Below are 13,454 nucleotides of genomic sequence, written 5' to 3'. Positions count from 1 at the left end.
ACGTGTTTATACGCGCCGTCTGGGATTCCATTCATTCCAATACAACGTATGTTTTGCAAAAATCGCGGCTGTTATTGCAAATTGCAACAACAGCTAAGATTTATGCAAAACATATGTTGTGTGAACATGGCTTTAAGATGTAATCTGCCATTTTATACTAGTAGAAGAGAGAGAACACCATGCGGCGCACATAGCGTATTACTGCAGAACAAATGTGTGTAAGTGGCTAAACTTGCTGCTCACCTTTGGTCGGTCACGCTACAAGCCCAAGACCGCCAGTCACTTTAGCGGTGGTTTATACACCTTGATGCCCTTGCAGCCCTTTCAACAGAACCAGGAGACTTGGTACAATAATTCAGCAGCGAAGACAGCACCAAAGTAGTCAAAAATCTTGTGACTTTATTAACTCCCTCTTGTGCAATGTTTTGCCTTACTCAGAGCTAAAACGAAACATCGCGCTAGAGGGTGTGAATAAAATCACAAGAATTTTTACTACTTTAGTGCTGCCTCTGCTGCTGCTCCGGAGGGGGTGTAGTCTGGTGAGGGGGTATTATCCTACCTATCACTGATACTACTGCTCCAGAGGAGGTGCAGTCTGGTGAGGGGGTATTATCCTACCTATCACTGATACTACTGCTCCGGAGGAGGTGCAGTCTGGTGAGGGGGTATTATCCTACCTATCACTGATACTACTGCTCCGGAGGGGGTGCAGTCTGGTAAGGGGGTATTATCCTACCTATCACTGATACTGCTGCTCCGGAGGAGGTGCAGTCTGGTGAGGGGGTATTATCCTACCTATCACTGATACTACTGTTCCGGAGGGGGTGCAGTCTGGTAAGGGGGTATTATCCTACCTATCACTGATACTACTGCTCCGGAGGGGGTGCAGTCTGGTAAGGGGGTATTATCCTACCTATCACTGATACTACTGCTCCGGAGGGGGTGCAGTCTGGTAAGGGGGTATTATCCTACCTATCACTGATACTACTGCTCCGGAGGAGGTGCAGTCTGGTGAGGGGGTATTATCCTACCTATCACTGATACTACTGCTCCGGAGGGGGTGCAGTCTGGTGAGGGGGTATTATCCTACCTATCACTGATACTACTGCTCCGGAGGGGGTGCAGTCTGGTAAGGGGGTATTATCCTACCTATCACTGATACTACTGCTCCGGAGGGGGTGCAGTCTGGTGAGGGGGTATTATCCTACCTATCACTGATACTACTGCTCCGGAGGGGGTGCAGTCTGGTGAGGGGGGTATTATCCTACCTATCACTGATACTACTGCTCCGGAGGGGGTGCAGTCTGGTGAGGGGGTTTTATCCTACCTATCACTGATACTACTGCTGCTGCTCCGGAGGGGGTGCAGTCTGGTGAGGGGGCATAATCCTACCTATCACTGATACTACTGTTCCGGAGGGGGTGCAGTCTGGTGAGGGGGTATTATCCTACCTATCACTGATACTACTGTTCCGGAGGGGGTGCAGTCTGGTGAGGGGGTATTATCCTACCTATCACTGATACTACTGTTCCGGAGGGGGTGCAGTCTGGTGGGGGGTATTATCCTACCTATCACTGATACTACTGCTCCGGAGGGGGTGCAGTCTGGTAAGGGGGTATTATCCTACCTATCACTGATACTGCTGCTCCGGAGGAGGTGCAGTCTGGTGAGGGGGTATTATCCTACCTATCACTGATACTACTGCTCCGGAGGAGGTGCAGTCTGGTGAGGGGGTATTATCCTACCTATCACTGATACTACTGCTCCGGAGGGGGTGCAGTCTGTTAAGGGGGTATTATCCTACCTATCACTGATACTGCTGCTCCGGAGGAGGTGCAGTCTGGTGAGGGGGTATTATCCTACCTATCACTGATACTACTGCTCCGGAGGGGGTGCAGTCTGGTGAGGGGGTATTATCCTACCTATCACTGATACTACTGCTCTGGAGGGGGTGCAGTCTGGTAAGGGGGTATTATCCTACCTATCACTGATACTACTGCTCCGGAGGGGGTGCAGTCTGGTGAGGGGGTTTTATCCTACCTATCACTGATACTACTGCTGCTGCTCCGGAGGGGGTGCAGTCTGGTGAGGGGGGCATTATCCCACTTGTGTCTGTTGCTTATATCTTTATTTTTGAGTCGGTACACGCGGCCACGTCATCAGCTGCTCAGCTGCGATTGGCTGAGCACAGTTATGCTCAGCCAATCGCGGCTGAGCTTCGGATGACGCTGCAGAGGGCGGCCGGCACTCGGGAAGATCCGCCGGCCGCCCGAAGAAGACGTCACTGCTGAGGATCGGAGACCGTGGTCGGCACGTGACAGGTATGTATAGCGCACCACACTTCCGGGTACACGGGTGGGGGTGGTGGGACACGGGGAAGGGGGCCATTCACAGACATAACATACATTACAAAGTTGTATAACTTTGTAATGTGTGTTATTCTGTGAATAATTTTTTTGCGCCGGACAACCCCTTTAAGAAGAAGTTTGCACTCTGGAGGTCCCAGTTGTGCAGGAGATCCGTGAGGCTTGGGCGCTGATCAGCTGATTCAGGATTCTCACATCACAGATGATAGGTGTTGTAGTAGACGTAGGAGTAAGATTTAAATCAATGGATAATGTGTTTCTAAGGGAATCCTCAATAGATCTGATGATCTCATCTGATGAAACACGTCATCCATTGATTAAAGTCTTACTGTTATATCAACTACAACACCTATCATCTTCGATGTGAGAATCCTCAGCTGATCAGAGCCTAAGCCTCACGGATCTCCGGCACAACTGGACCTCCAGAGTGTGAACTTCTCATCACATACATACACACATATACACAAATAGACATACTGCAGACACACACAGTATACATATATACACAAATAGACATACTGCAGACATACATACTGTATACATATACACACAAATAGACATACTGCAGACATACATGTATACACAAATAGACATACTGCAGACATACACACTGTATACATATATACACAAATAGACATACTGCAGACATACACACTGTATACATATATACACAAATAGACATACTGCAGACATACACACGGTATACATATATACACAAATAGACATACTGCAGACATACATACTATATACATATATACACAAATAGACATACTGCAGACATACACACGGTATACATATATACACAAATAGACATACTGCAGACATACACACTGTATACATATATACTCAAATAGTCATACTGCAGACATGCATACTGTATACATATATACTCAAATAGACATACTGCAGACATACATACAGTATACATATATACACAAATAGACATACTGCAGACATACACACGCTATACATACTGTATATCCACAAATAGACCTACTGCAGACATACACACTGTATACATATATACACAAATAGACATACTGCAGACATACACACTGTATACATATATACACAAATAGACATACTGCAGACATACACAAACATGCAGACACAACACACCTTACATATATACATCTAATCATACTAACACACACAGACTCACCAACATGGATACACAGATACAAAAGCATGCAGATTACACATATAAACCATCTATAGAACTACATTACATAATATACACTATATACATGATAGAAAACACACTATATATATATATATATATATATATATATATATATATATATATCACTCACATGCATAAACACATGACACATGTACAGACACACACTGATGACAGATAGACAAGTATATACACACACACTCACATGTTCAGCAGGGCAGGAAGCTTCAGTCTTCTTGTCTCCATCTTCTCTTCTCCCTGCCAGGCCCGGCAGCCTGCAGCCTCTCCCCATCTCCTGTGCACCGACTGCACACATAGCAACAGGAGAGTCACGTGATTGCAGAGGGGAGGGGGGGATGGAGGAGGCCCTGCTGCTGCTGTTGCCGCTCTCCTGACAGGCAGGAAGAGGTCAGCGCTGAGGCCCAGAGCTGATGTAAGGGAGTCAGGTGAGCAGGGGGAGGGGAGGGCCAATGATTATAGAAAGAACGGGCCCTGATGCCGTGCTGAACTCACCCCAGCAGTGTGGGAGCTCCCGATATAAGGCAGCTTCCAAACGGGAGGCCCCTCTCTGGCTTAGGGGAAGGGCCCTGCAAGAGGGAGGAGGGGGTGGGGCCCACCGGGGGATCCCCCGGCTCCCCGGTGGCCCAGTCCGACCCTGACGATGGTTAAGCAGTTGTTTCCAATAAGTCAGAGAAGGTTTATATGGGTTTGTTCACATGGACAAAACATTTCAACTGAGTGTTCAAAAAACAGTGCTGAAAAAAACTAGTGACAAATAGCCTTTTGAACATGCCCTAAGGCTGTCTACTAACAATCTCCTCCACACTGTCCTGCACTACCAATGGTAACACCCCTTTACAAAACCCCAAAACAGGAGTCCACCAAATTCAACCTATAACCCTAATGTGTTGATACAGAGGAAGACAATAAAAACCCTTATGAGGCAGATCCTAATCACCCCATACCAGGGGGTAAAATTAATTTGCAACTGTAAGTATGGCAATAAACTATTAGGGAAATCTAGTTCACGTTGTCACAGAGGAGCAATTCCCTGCTTCTGGTGCCGGCTGGGGTCTGCGCCGTAATGGCGCTGATCCCGGCTTGGCATTCTATTGCTTTTGGCTGCATAACTATACAGCATCGATCTCTATTAGAGAATAGCGTGCATATACTAGAAGTCCCCCAGGGGGCTTCTAGTATAAGTGTAAAAAAAAAAAAAAAAAGTATTAATAAATAATCCCCTCCCTTTGAATCACCCCCTTTTCCCATTTTATAAATAAAAACAAACATGTTTGTTATCGCCGCGTGCCTTATCACCCAAAATATTAATTTATCACATTCCTAATCTCACACGGTAAACTGCGTAAGTGCAAAAAAATCCCAAAGTGCAAAATTGCACATTTTTGGTCGCATCAAATCCTGAAAAATTGTAATAAAAAGTGATCAAAAAGTCGCATATGCGTAATCAAGGTGCCGATAGAAAGTACACATTATGGCGCAAAAAATGACACCTGACAGCCCCATAGACCAAAGGATAAAAGCGCTATAAGCCTGGGAATAGAGCGATTTTAAGGAACATATATTTGTTAACAATGGTTTGAATTTTTTACAAGCCATCAGATAAAATAAAAGTTAGGCAAGTTGCATATCGTTGTGATCGTAATGACTTAAGGAACATATATAACATGTCAGTTTTTCCATAGGACACACGGCGTAAAAACGAAAAAAAAAAAAATTCTGGTTTCGCAGCATATTTTATGCAAAAATTCTGCCTGTCATTGCAAAGTACACTTAGTGATGCAAAAAATAAGGGCTCATGTGTGTCTGTAGGTGTAAAAATGCAACTGCTATGGCCTTTAAAGCACAAGGAGGAAAAAATGAAAATGCAAAAACGAAAATTAGCCTGGTCTAGAAGGGGTTAAGGACACATGCTGTACCCGCATGGCATGTGTCCTCTCCTGCGATTTAGAGAAGGGTCGCACCACAACCCAGCTCTGTATGCCGCCGCTACTGGCTGCTATGTGCAGCAAGGGACAGTGGCTATTAGCGGAAGTGTGCGATTGCCCACGCACGCTAATTAACACAGTTAAATTCAGCTGTCATAACTGACAGCTGCATTTAAAATGCCTCTGATCGCCCATCCATGGTGGTCTAGTGGCGGGATCTCTCACCAGTGAAGTCCCAGGGGGACTTCTAATTTATGTAAGCGTAAAATTTAAAAAAATGGTTTTATTAATTAAAAATTATTAATAAATAAAAAATTTAAATCACCCCTTTACCATTTTATAAATAAATAAATAAAAAAGTAAACATATTTGGTATCACCGCATATGTATTCGCCCAACTTATTTAATTATCACATTCCTAGTCTTGCACGGTAAACGACGTAAGTTCTAAGAAATTCCAAAGTGCAAAATTGTGCATTTTTGGTTGTATCAAATCCAGAAAAATTGTAATAAAAAGCTATCAAAAAGTTGCATATACGCAAGAAAGGTACAGATAGAAAGTACAGATCATGGTGCAAAAAACACACCTCACATAGCCCCATAGATCAAGTCATTTTTACCTTAGGGTGAACGGCGTAAACACTAAACCCTACCAAATTTTTTTTTAAAAAAGTATTTTTTTTCCAATTCCACCGGGCATGTAATTTTTCTGGTTTGGAGCATATTTTATGAAAAAATTAAGTGTCATTGCAAAGTACAATTAGTGGCATAAAATAATAAGGGCTCATGTGGCTCTGTAGGTGAAAAATGCAAGCGCCTTTTAAAGACGAGAAGAAAAAAACGAAAGCACAAAAACGAAAAGTGGCCCGGTCCTTAAAAGGTTAAAAAGTAGTTCAGAAGATTGTCTCATTTAGTTAATATAGTTCATTATATCTCCAGCTCTGGGATCCTCATGTCACTAGAAACAGATCTGTTTTATTACACTCGGAGCATATTACTATGGTAGTTACAGGTACTGACTCATAGGCAATGTCTAAAAAAGCAGTAATGCTGCAAGTAGCATAATAATATATGTACATATAGAGTGGGTTCACACTACGGAATTCTCGCGGACAATGTCCGCGGAATTCCGTCAGCTGTCCGCCCGCACATCTGGGCGCCTTTCCGCCGGCCCCATAGACACCATTCTATGGGCCGGCGTATTCCGCTATACGCTGAAAGAAGTGTCATGACACTTCTTTCAGCGGATCGCGGAATACGCCGGCCCATAGAATGGTGTCTATGGAGCCGGCGGAAAAGCGCGTGCCCGTGCGGGCGGACAGCTGATGGAATTCCGTGGACATTGTCTGCGAGAATTCCGTAGTGTGAATCTGCCCATACACAGCAAATAGTGAGGATACAGGAGCCAGTGCTGGCAACAAGACTGGAGCTCTGGGCTAACAAGATGACTTTATCACATCAGATGAGCTGGATGAATATACTTTCTCACACACAGACTTTACTAAATCTGTATTTTCTAGAATGTGCTGTGTTTTATTACTTTCATTTTCCAGCATGGAGGACTGAAAAGTAAATGGTAGTGTGATAGTGAATGAGCTGGAGAAATTGGATTCTCTGTCACCCCCTGCTTTATTTCAGTTCAGTTTGATGTAATCTTTGTCAGGAAAGTGAACTAAATCCTTTAGGTCACTTCGAAGATTAGTTCATTTTGAACTGATCATTCACAATCTACCCATCACTAATAAAATAAATCCCTGGATCAACACCCCACCTCCATAAATCTAATGCCCAAGATTTTTAATAGTTTTTTTTTCTTATTTAAGAAAAGCAACAAGGTCTCTCTTGAACCTGCTCAATGAATCAACCATTACCACATTATGTGGCAGTGAGTTCCATAGTCAAACTGTTATTACAGTAAAGAATCCCCTTAGGTGATTATGGTGAAACCTTCTTTCATCTAGACGTTGAGGATGCTTCATTTGTCATGGTTAGGGCGTAGAAAGATGTGACAAAATCTTTTTTAATTCTTCTATAATATATTTTACCTTATTAGAATTAACCTGTCCTTTTCATATGGGTGATCATCCAGCCACTGGGAATAACGTGCAATCGACCATTCAGCCCTCTGGAGAATAAAACACAGAATGCATATAGGTTAGACATATATTTTTAGGTTATAACTAGAGATGATTAGTGGGGGCTGCTGAACTTGGATAAAGCTCTAAGGTTGTCTGGAAAACATAGATACAGCCAATGACTATATCCATGTTTTCTACATAGCCTTAGGGCTTTATCCAACTTCAGCAGCCACCGCTAATCAAATGCCGAAAGTTCGGGTTCGGATTGACTCGAGCATGCTCAAGGTTCGCTCATCTCTAGTTATAACATATACCTAAAAATGAATGCCAGGATCACAATCCTGAGAAGAAACAATGTTCTGAGAGGATGATGTATTTAGCCTTAGGAGAACTTTTCTGCACCAATATAATTTTTCCTTAAGCTCCTACAATTATTAAACTGTGTATGCATTTGTCTTATATAAAATATACTGTGTGTGCTATATAGTAAATTGTGATACCATGCAGTTTTGTTTTGGGCTATACACAACAGTCATATTACCTGATAGGGAGATTTTAGTTCTGGAGGAGCTCTAGTGAAGAGAAATTGGAGGATGACACTGTAAGGAATGATGTCTCCGACTGAAGCACTGTTGGCAATATGTTCACTGGTCTGAAACAGTAAAGGCCTAGAACACCATAAAAAAAGTGACATAAAAACGACATTTGCATTTATTGACACAGGGGCAACTTATTCTACATTACAACACACATCCTTATATATTATTTACTCTACCTGTGCAATATAGCAGAGAGCATTATTTATGTATACCGGTTGTTTATAAGCCTACCAAAGGCTGTTCGATAAGCATTACTAAATGCAGGTTGCACAGAAGTATTGTATGAGGAATTGTGTGATACCTAATGCAAATAGCTTAATGGATCATACAACCGCAAGTGTGACAATGACATTTGTATTAAAATAAAATGTAGTACTGTAAACTCCTTGCATGTGATCCCATCCATTCCTGTATGAATCATTTACCAGTATTGTCCTTCTACTTATCACAGACAAGATTAGAGTGAAAGTTGGCACCAGTGTATACATAACAGTTGCACCAAATAGCTGTTGCTCACAACTCAGTGTCCCCTTCACTGCAGAATGACCTCATTAATCTGAATGGGACAGGGTCCTGTCTATCATACCTTATTTTCCATTGGGCTTGCTGTAAAGCTGACTGTATAATAGAGTAAGAAATTGTATGGTTTTACTCTTAAATTATCTGATAGTTATTGTGAAGAGAATGTATATGTAAGTAACAGGGTTCTTACTTTGCCCTTACTAGTAAGTTTGAAGGGATTATAGTTATCTGTGTCTTTTTTTTATCTTAGTACTTGTCATCTGGATATTACTTGGGAACTAATTGGGAGAAGTGTGTGTGTACTTATTTACATTCTCTACGTATGACCACACTAAGCCGTTCTGCGCCTGCTCGAATGCAAAGAGGTGCTTTCTGGAAGGTTCGAGGAGGGGTGGAGAGGAAGTGTTTATTAACAGGTACAATGACTAAAATTGGAGGTCTTTGGAGAACCAGATTGTTTGTGAGTAACATGGCTGATTGTATTTCAGCAATGTCTGGAAGAAACTATTCTTCAACCAGGTGTACGTTGGCTATCCATCCAATGGAGGGCCTCCCTCTGGACAGCTGTTATCTGTACTCATAGCTAAGTATATCTTAAGTATCTCTAAGTAACTTTGTATTTTGTCTTTGTCAGTAAACTAAGTTATTTTACTTAGCTATTGTGTCTGGACCTATTTATTAAGTCCCATAAAACATTTACAAGAGCTCAGACAAGATGGCAGCCTTCATCATAATGTCCAAAAAGTTATACAAAATTATTATAATCAGAAATAGAAGCAGATTAGGAAAAAATAACACCTTTGAGTACCTGGCCCTGATCAGGAAAAAACTATTTAGATGATACCTGCTCTTTAAGGAAAAGACCACAATAAGCAAGCTGTTCATGAGCCCGCTCCTCAGCTGACGTTCAATGCCATTTTTGGACATGTTAATCAAATATGACATTTTTTCATAAATATAAGCTGCTCCTTGACATAAATAACAGCTTCTCTAAGCGGCATCAGCATGAAGATTGCAACTAACAAAACAGACTAATTGTGCTATAATTGTACACTGCTTTCATTTTTAGCCTTTATTCTGACATGTCTACGATTTCCATGCATCTAACGGAATATAGAGAGTGGAAATGAATGAAAAACTGCTCATTACAAAAAGAAAAGACAAGCCAAAAAAGTTTAAAATACAGTTTTCCTAGTGTCAATCTTACTGAAGAGAATGCAAGTTTTGCAGCTTAGCATTCAGAATATCATGTTAATAAGCATGGTGCCAAATTTTGCTGGTGGTCACCATAACAGTCTTCCTGGCCCAATGTATTAAGTTATAGAAGCAGAAGCACAGCCCAATACTCACCTGTTGACCCAGTTCTGAAACCACCAAAAATCCATTTGCATGACTGCAGGAAAACTTACACAATGACGGTACGCTTTAAGTAAACCTCCACCAGTGTACAATCGCACTGGATTTACTTTGATAAATCTAGGTGCACCTGAGCCTGCACATACAAATCTACATCAGGTCTGAACTAGTAGGGGTGAATTGTAGTTAATTGCCAATGCCCCCTCCACACAAAACTATTCTTCCTCTGTGCTCAGCCCCACCACACATGGCAGGTGCATCACAAAATGGCAAAAAATGAATACACTTCTTGCACAAATCTGTGACCGCTGTCTTAGAACAAGACCAGGTGTTACAGGCAAAAGGGAAAATGAACAGTCTCTTTGTTAAAATATATGGTATATTTTAAAGGTTGATATATTAATACTCCCATACATGGTGATTCTAAATCAAGTGGCTAATAATTGTTAATCTATATGCGCCTGAGAACAGTAACTAATGATATATGTGCATCTATATATTTAAAGGGGTACTCCGGCCCGGGGGTATTTTCCAGTTATGGCCGGGGATGGGGTGGTTATGGACGGCGGAGGTCACTTACCTACCCCGTTCCAGCGCCAGGTCCCGGATCGCGCCGCTCGGTACAACAGTCAGCCTCTTTCTGGTGTGAGCTGCCGCATGAGACGTGACGGTTAAAGGGGTTTTCCTGCCTTAAAGCGTACCTGTCACAGTAGAGGTTTTGGTTGCTGTGGAAACGTCCTAAGTGTTGGCGAATTCCGTGCATAAGTCCTATTATAAAGAATTTTTTCAGCTTCTAATGCCCTGGATTTACGAATCCCTTGGAGGGAATTGGACGGTAAGGAGCCCATTAATTGATTTTTGGCTTACACTGAAGTCATGCCCTATGTATAACTCACTCAGGTGAGTGAGTTTTCAGTACGGCTTTACACACATCCACCAACGTTTTGACCACACAGGCAGTGCATGTTTTCTCTTTCTTTCTCCCTTGGGTATCATAATACATAATAACAATGACTGCTATTTTAGTTTCTGTCTGTATTATTAAAGCAGATGCTTACCTGAAGGATCTCAAAAGTCTGTATGACCTTCCAAGGTCAGCAACTCTTCTACACAGAGGAGCCACAGCCAATTCCATCTACAAAAAGACAAATATACATGTTTGTTCTATATCACCATTGCCTAACAATTATATGAATAATTCAAATCTCATTTTACTCATGTCAGTTTACAGTAAAAGTTCAATAGACTCCCACTCTTATGAGGCACAGAAATCCACTAGACTGGATTCTGAAATTGTTACATTTTCTACGACATTTTACAATACAGTGTCTGATATAAAGAGTCTAATTCTCGGAATACCAATCTCCACATTACACTCTATGCAGAATGACAGAATGACAAAGCTTGCAGCTCTGAAGCCCTTATACAACAACACAATTCTGTACACAAATTACACTGATTCACAGTGTTATTATCCTATCAGAAATTTTATTATCTTTTTAACCCCTTCATGACAGAGGTCATTGATGTTCGGGTCAAATTAATGCAATGTTCCTCCTCGCCTTCTAAGGGTATGTTCACACTAAGTAAATCAGGCAGAATTCCACGGCAGAGAATCTTGCCTGCCTCAGTGTTCCGTAGTCTATGGAAGAGCTTGAGCGCCTCCGCTGACATGTCAAGTCTTTGGGCAGATTGCAAACTGTGGTTGAGAAACACATTAAATCAATGGAATGGGCAGAACATAAAGCAGAATCTTTGCAGGATTCTCAAGGAATTTCTCGCATATTTGGTAGTGTGCACAAACCCTAATAGGTCCAGCAATTATCTGAGAAATGGGCAAACACTTGTATGTTGGCTCATTATTTTGCCCTGCTTATAAATAAATGAATGAGGAAAATGGCTGCATAAATGATCCAGTGGTCATTCATAAAGCTCTCCCCACACACTAATGGAGTCTTGCAGTAAGCTCTGTAAATGAGCATGAAACGGAGGGCCCAGTAGCATGGTAGTTATGCCCCTGCACCCCAAAGGGCTTACATGGCTACATAGCTATGTAAGTAGAGACTATCCATACCTTTATTGTAGTTGTCCGAAGCTGCAATCACCTAAAGAATGCTTTTTATTGCTGCTCTGAAGTGTCAGACAGGCATGGTCAGGCCACACCTCTATGACACTTCATATAAATAATAGAAAGCATTTTTTTGGGATTGCAGCCTTGGACAACTACAATGAAGGAATGGATAGTCCCATTACTTACACAGCTATGTAGCCATGTAAGCAGTTTGGGACATCCTTTCAGCTGACAGTTTCCCTTTGAAAACAGTTCTAATATGATAGTAAGCTTTGTGTAATTGTCTGTAACGTCACCATTAGTAGTACTGACAGATGGTTCTTTAATGAACAAATGCCCTTCATTTAGTGTCTATTAAAATGCCAGATAAATGTCAAAGAATCTTTGATTGACCCATGGAAGGCAGGTCAGATTGACTACACACAGTAAAAAGGTTACAAGTGAAACACATGCAGACTTAACCGACCTGAGTATAAACTACAGAAGAAAATACTGAGAAGAGTCTGGATACTAAAAATACATAATGATTGCTGATAATACAGCATGATCAGATCTTTCTTTTTTTTTTACACATTGAAGTGCTCCTATATTACTATATTTTTTACAGTTCTAGTAAGGACCAGTCAAAAAGGAGAGGGAGCTGTAACTAAGATCACTGGGATCCCTAACATGAACATGTGTTTTAATTTCATGCACTGTAGGCTGGAAAGTGAATGCCTGTGCAGATGGTAGATGTCTAAGTCATCCACCTCCCTATCTTCCATATTTCTTGTGCCTATCTGCCCATCCTGTTCCTTTATCTCTTTATCCATTCCTACTGCAGTGCAACAAATCCTATGAACATTCATTTTAATGTTTTACTATAAACCTGACATATATATAATATGAATTCCTTCTGAAATAATCTCTTGTGACTTTAACATTACTATTAACCCAACCTGAAGCATTTCACTTAATAGCTTTGTCCTTCAGTTCAGTTTCCTGATCAGCAACAACACACTGCTTCACATATAACTGGAGACTGGAGCGTTGTGCCATAGTGTATTGCCTGAATTTTTTTGAAAAGCATACGGTTTCCAATTGTCCTCCCCTTCTACCTCATTCCAGTACTCCCAGTAGTCCCCATGCTGCTTACATTTCTATTGAGAGATGTCAGAAATCAGTAGGATTACACTTATATGTATTCTGAATTTATAGATTTATATTCCTTCTACTGTTTCATTCCCTAATTTAGATATTTTTTTTATTCAAAGTTAGATCACATATCAGAGCTGTCTGGCATCAGAACATAGCATCAAATAGTGCACACAACATCTCAGGACGCTGACTAACTTTT

At 41.6% G+C, this 13,454-nt stretch overlaps 1 protein-coding gene across 1 annotated transcript in view; it reads right to left on the bottom strand.

Moving 5' to 3' along the window:
- Nucleotides 1-13,454, bottom strand: part of COG5 (component of oligomeric golgi complex 5) — a 225,643-nt gene that overhangs the window by 3,249 nt on the left and 208,940 nt on the right. The window contains exons 19-21 of the mRNA XM_069977427.1: nucleotides 11,106-11,182; nucleotides 8,112-8,238; nucleotides 7,538-7,617 (exon numbers count right to left, since the gene is read on the bottom strand). Coding sequence (XP_069833528.1) covers nucleotides 7,538-7,617; nucleotides 8,112-8,238; nucleotides 11,106-11,182 — 284 coding nt within the window. The remainder of the gene's footprint in view (nucleotides 1-7,537; nucleotides 7,618-8,111; nucleotides 8,239-11,105; nucleotides 11,183-13,454) is intronic.

Source organism: Dendropsophus ebraccatus, chromosome 1 (genome assembly GCF_027789765.1).
Source record: "Dendropsophus ebraccatus isolate aDenEbr1 chromosome 1, aDenEbr1.pat, whole genome shotgun sequence".
Lineage (NCBI taxonomy): Eukaryota > Metazoa > Chordata > Amphibia > Anura > Hylidae > Dendropsophus > Dendropsophus ebraccatus.
This window is presented reverse-complemented; position numbering and strand designations above follow the sequence as displayed.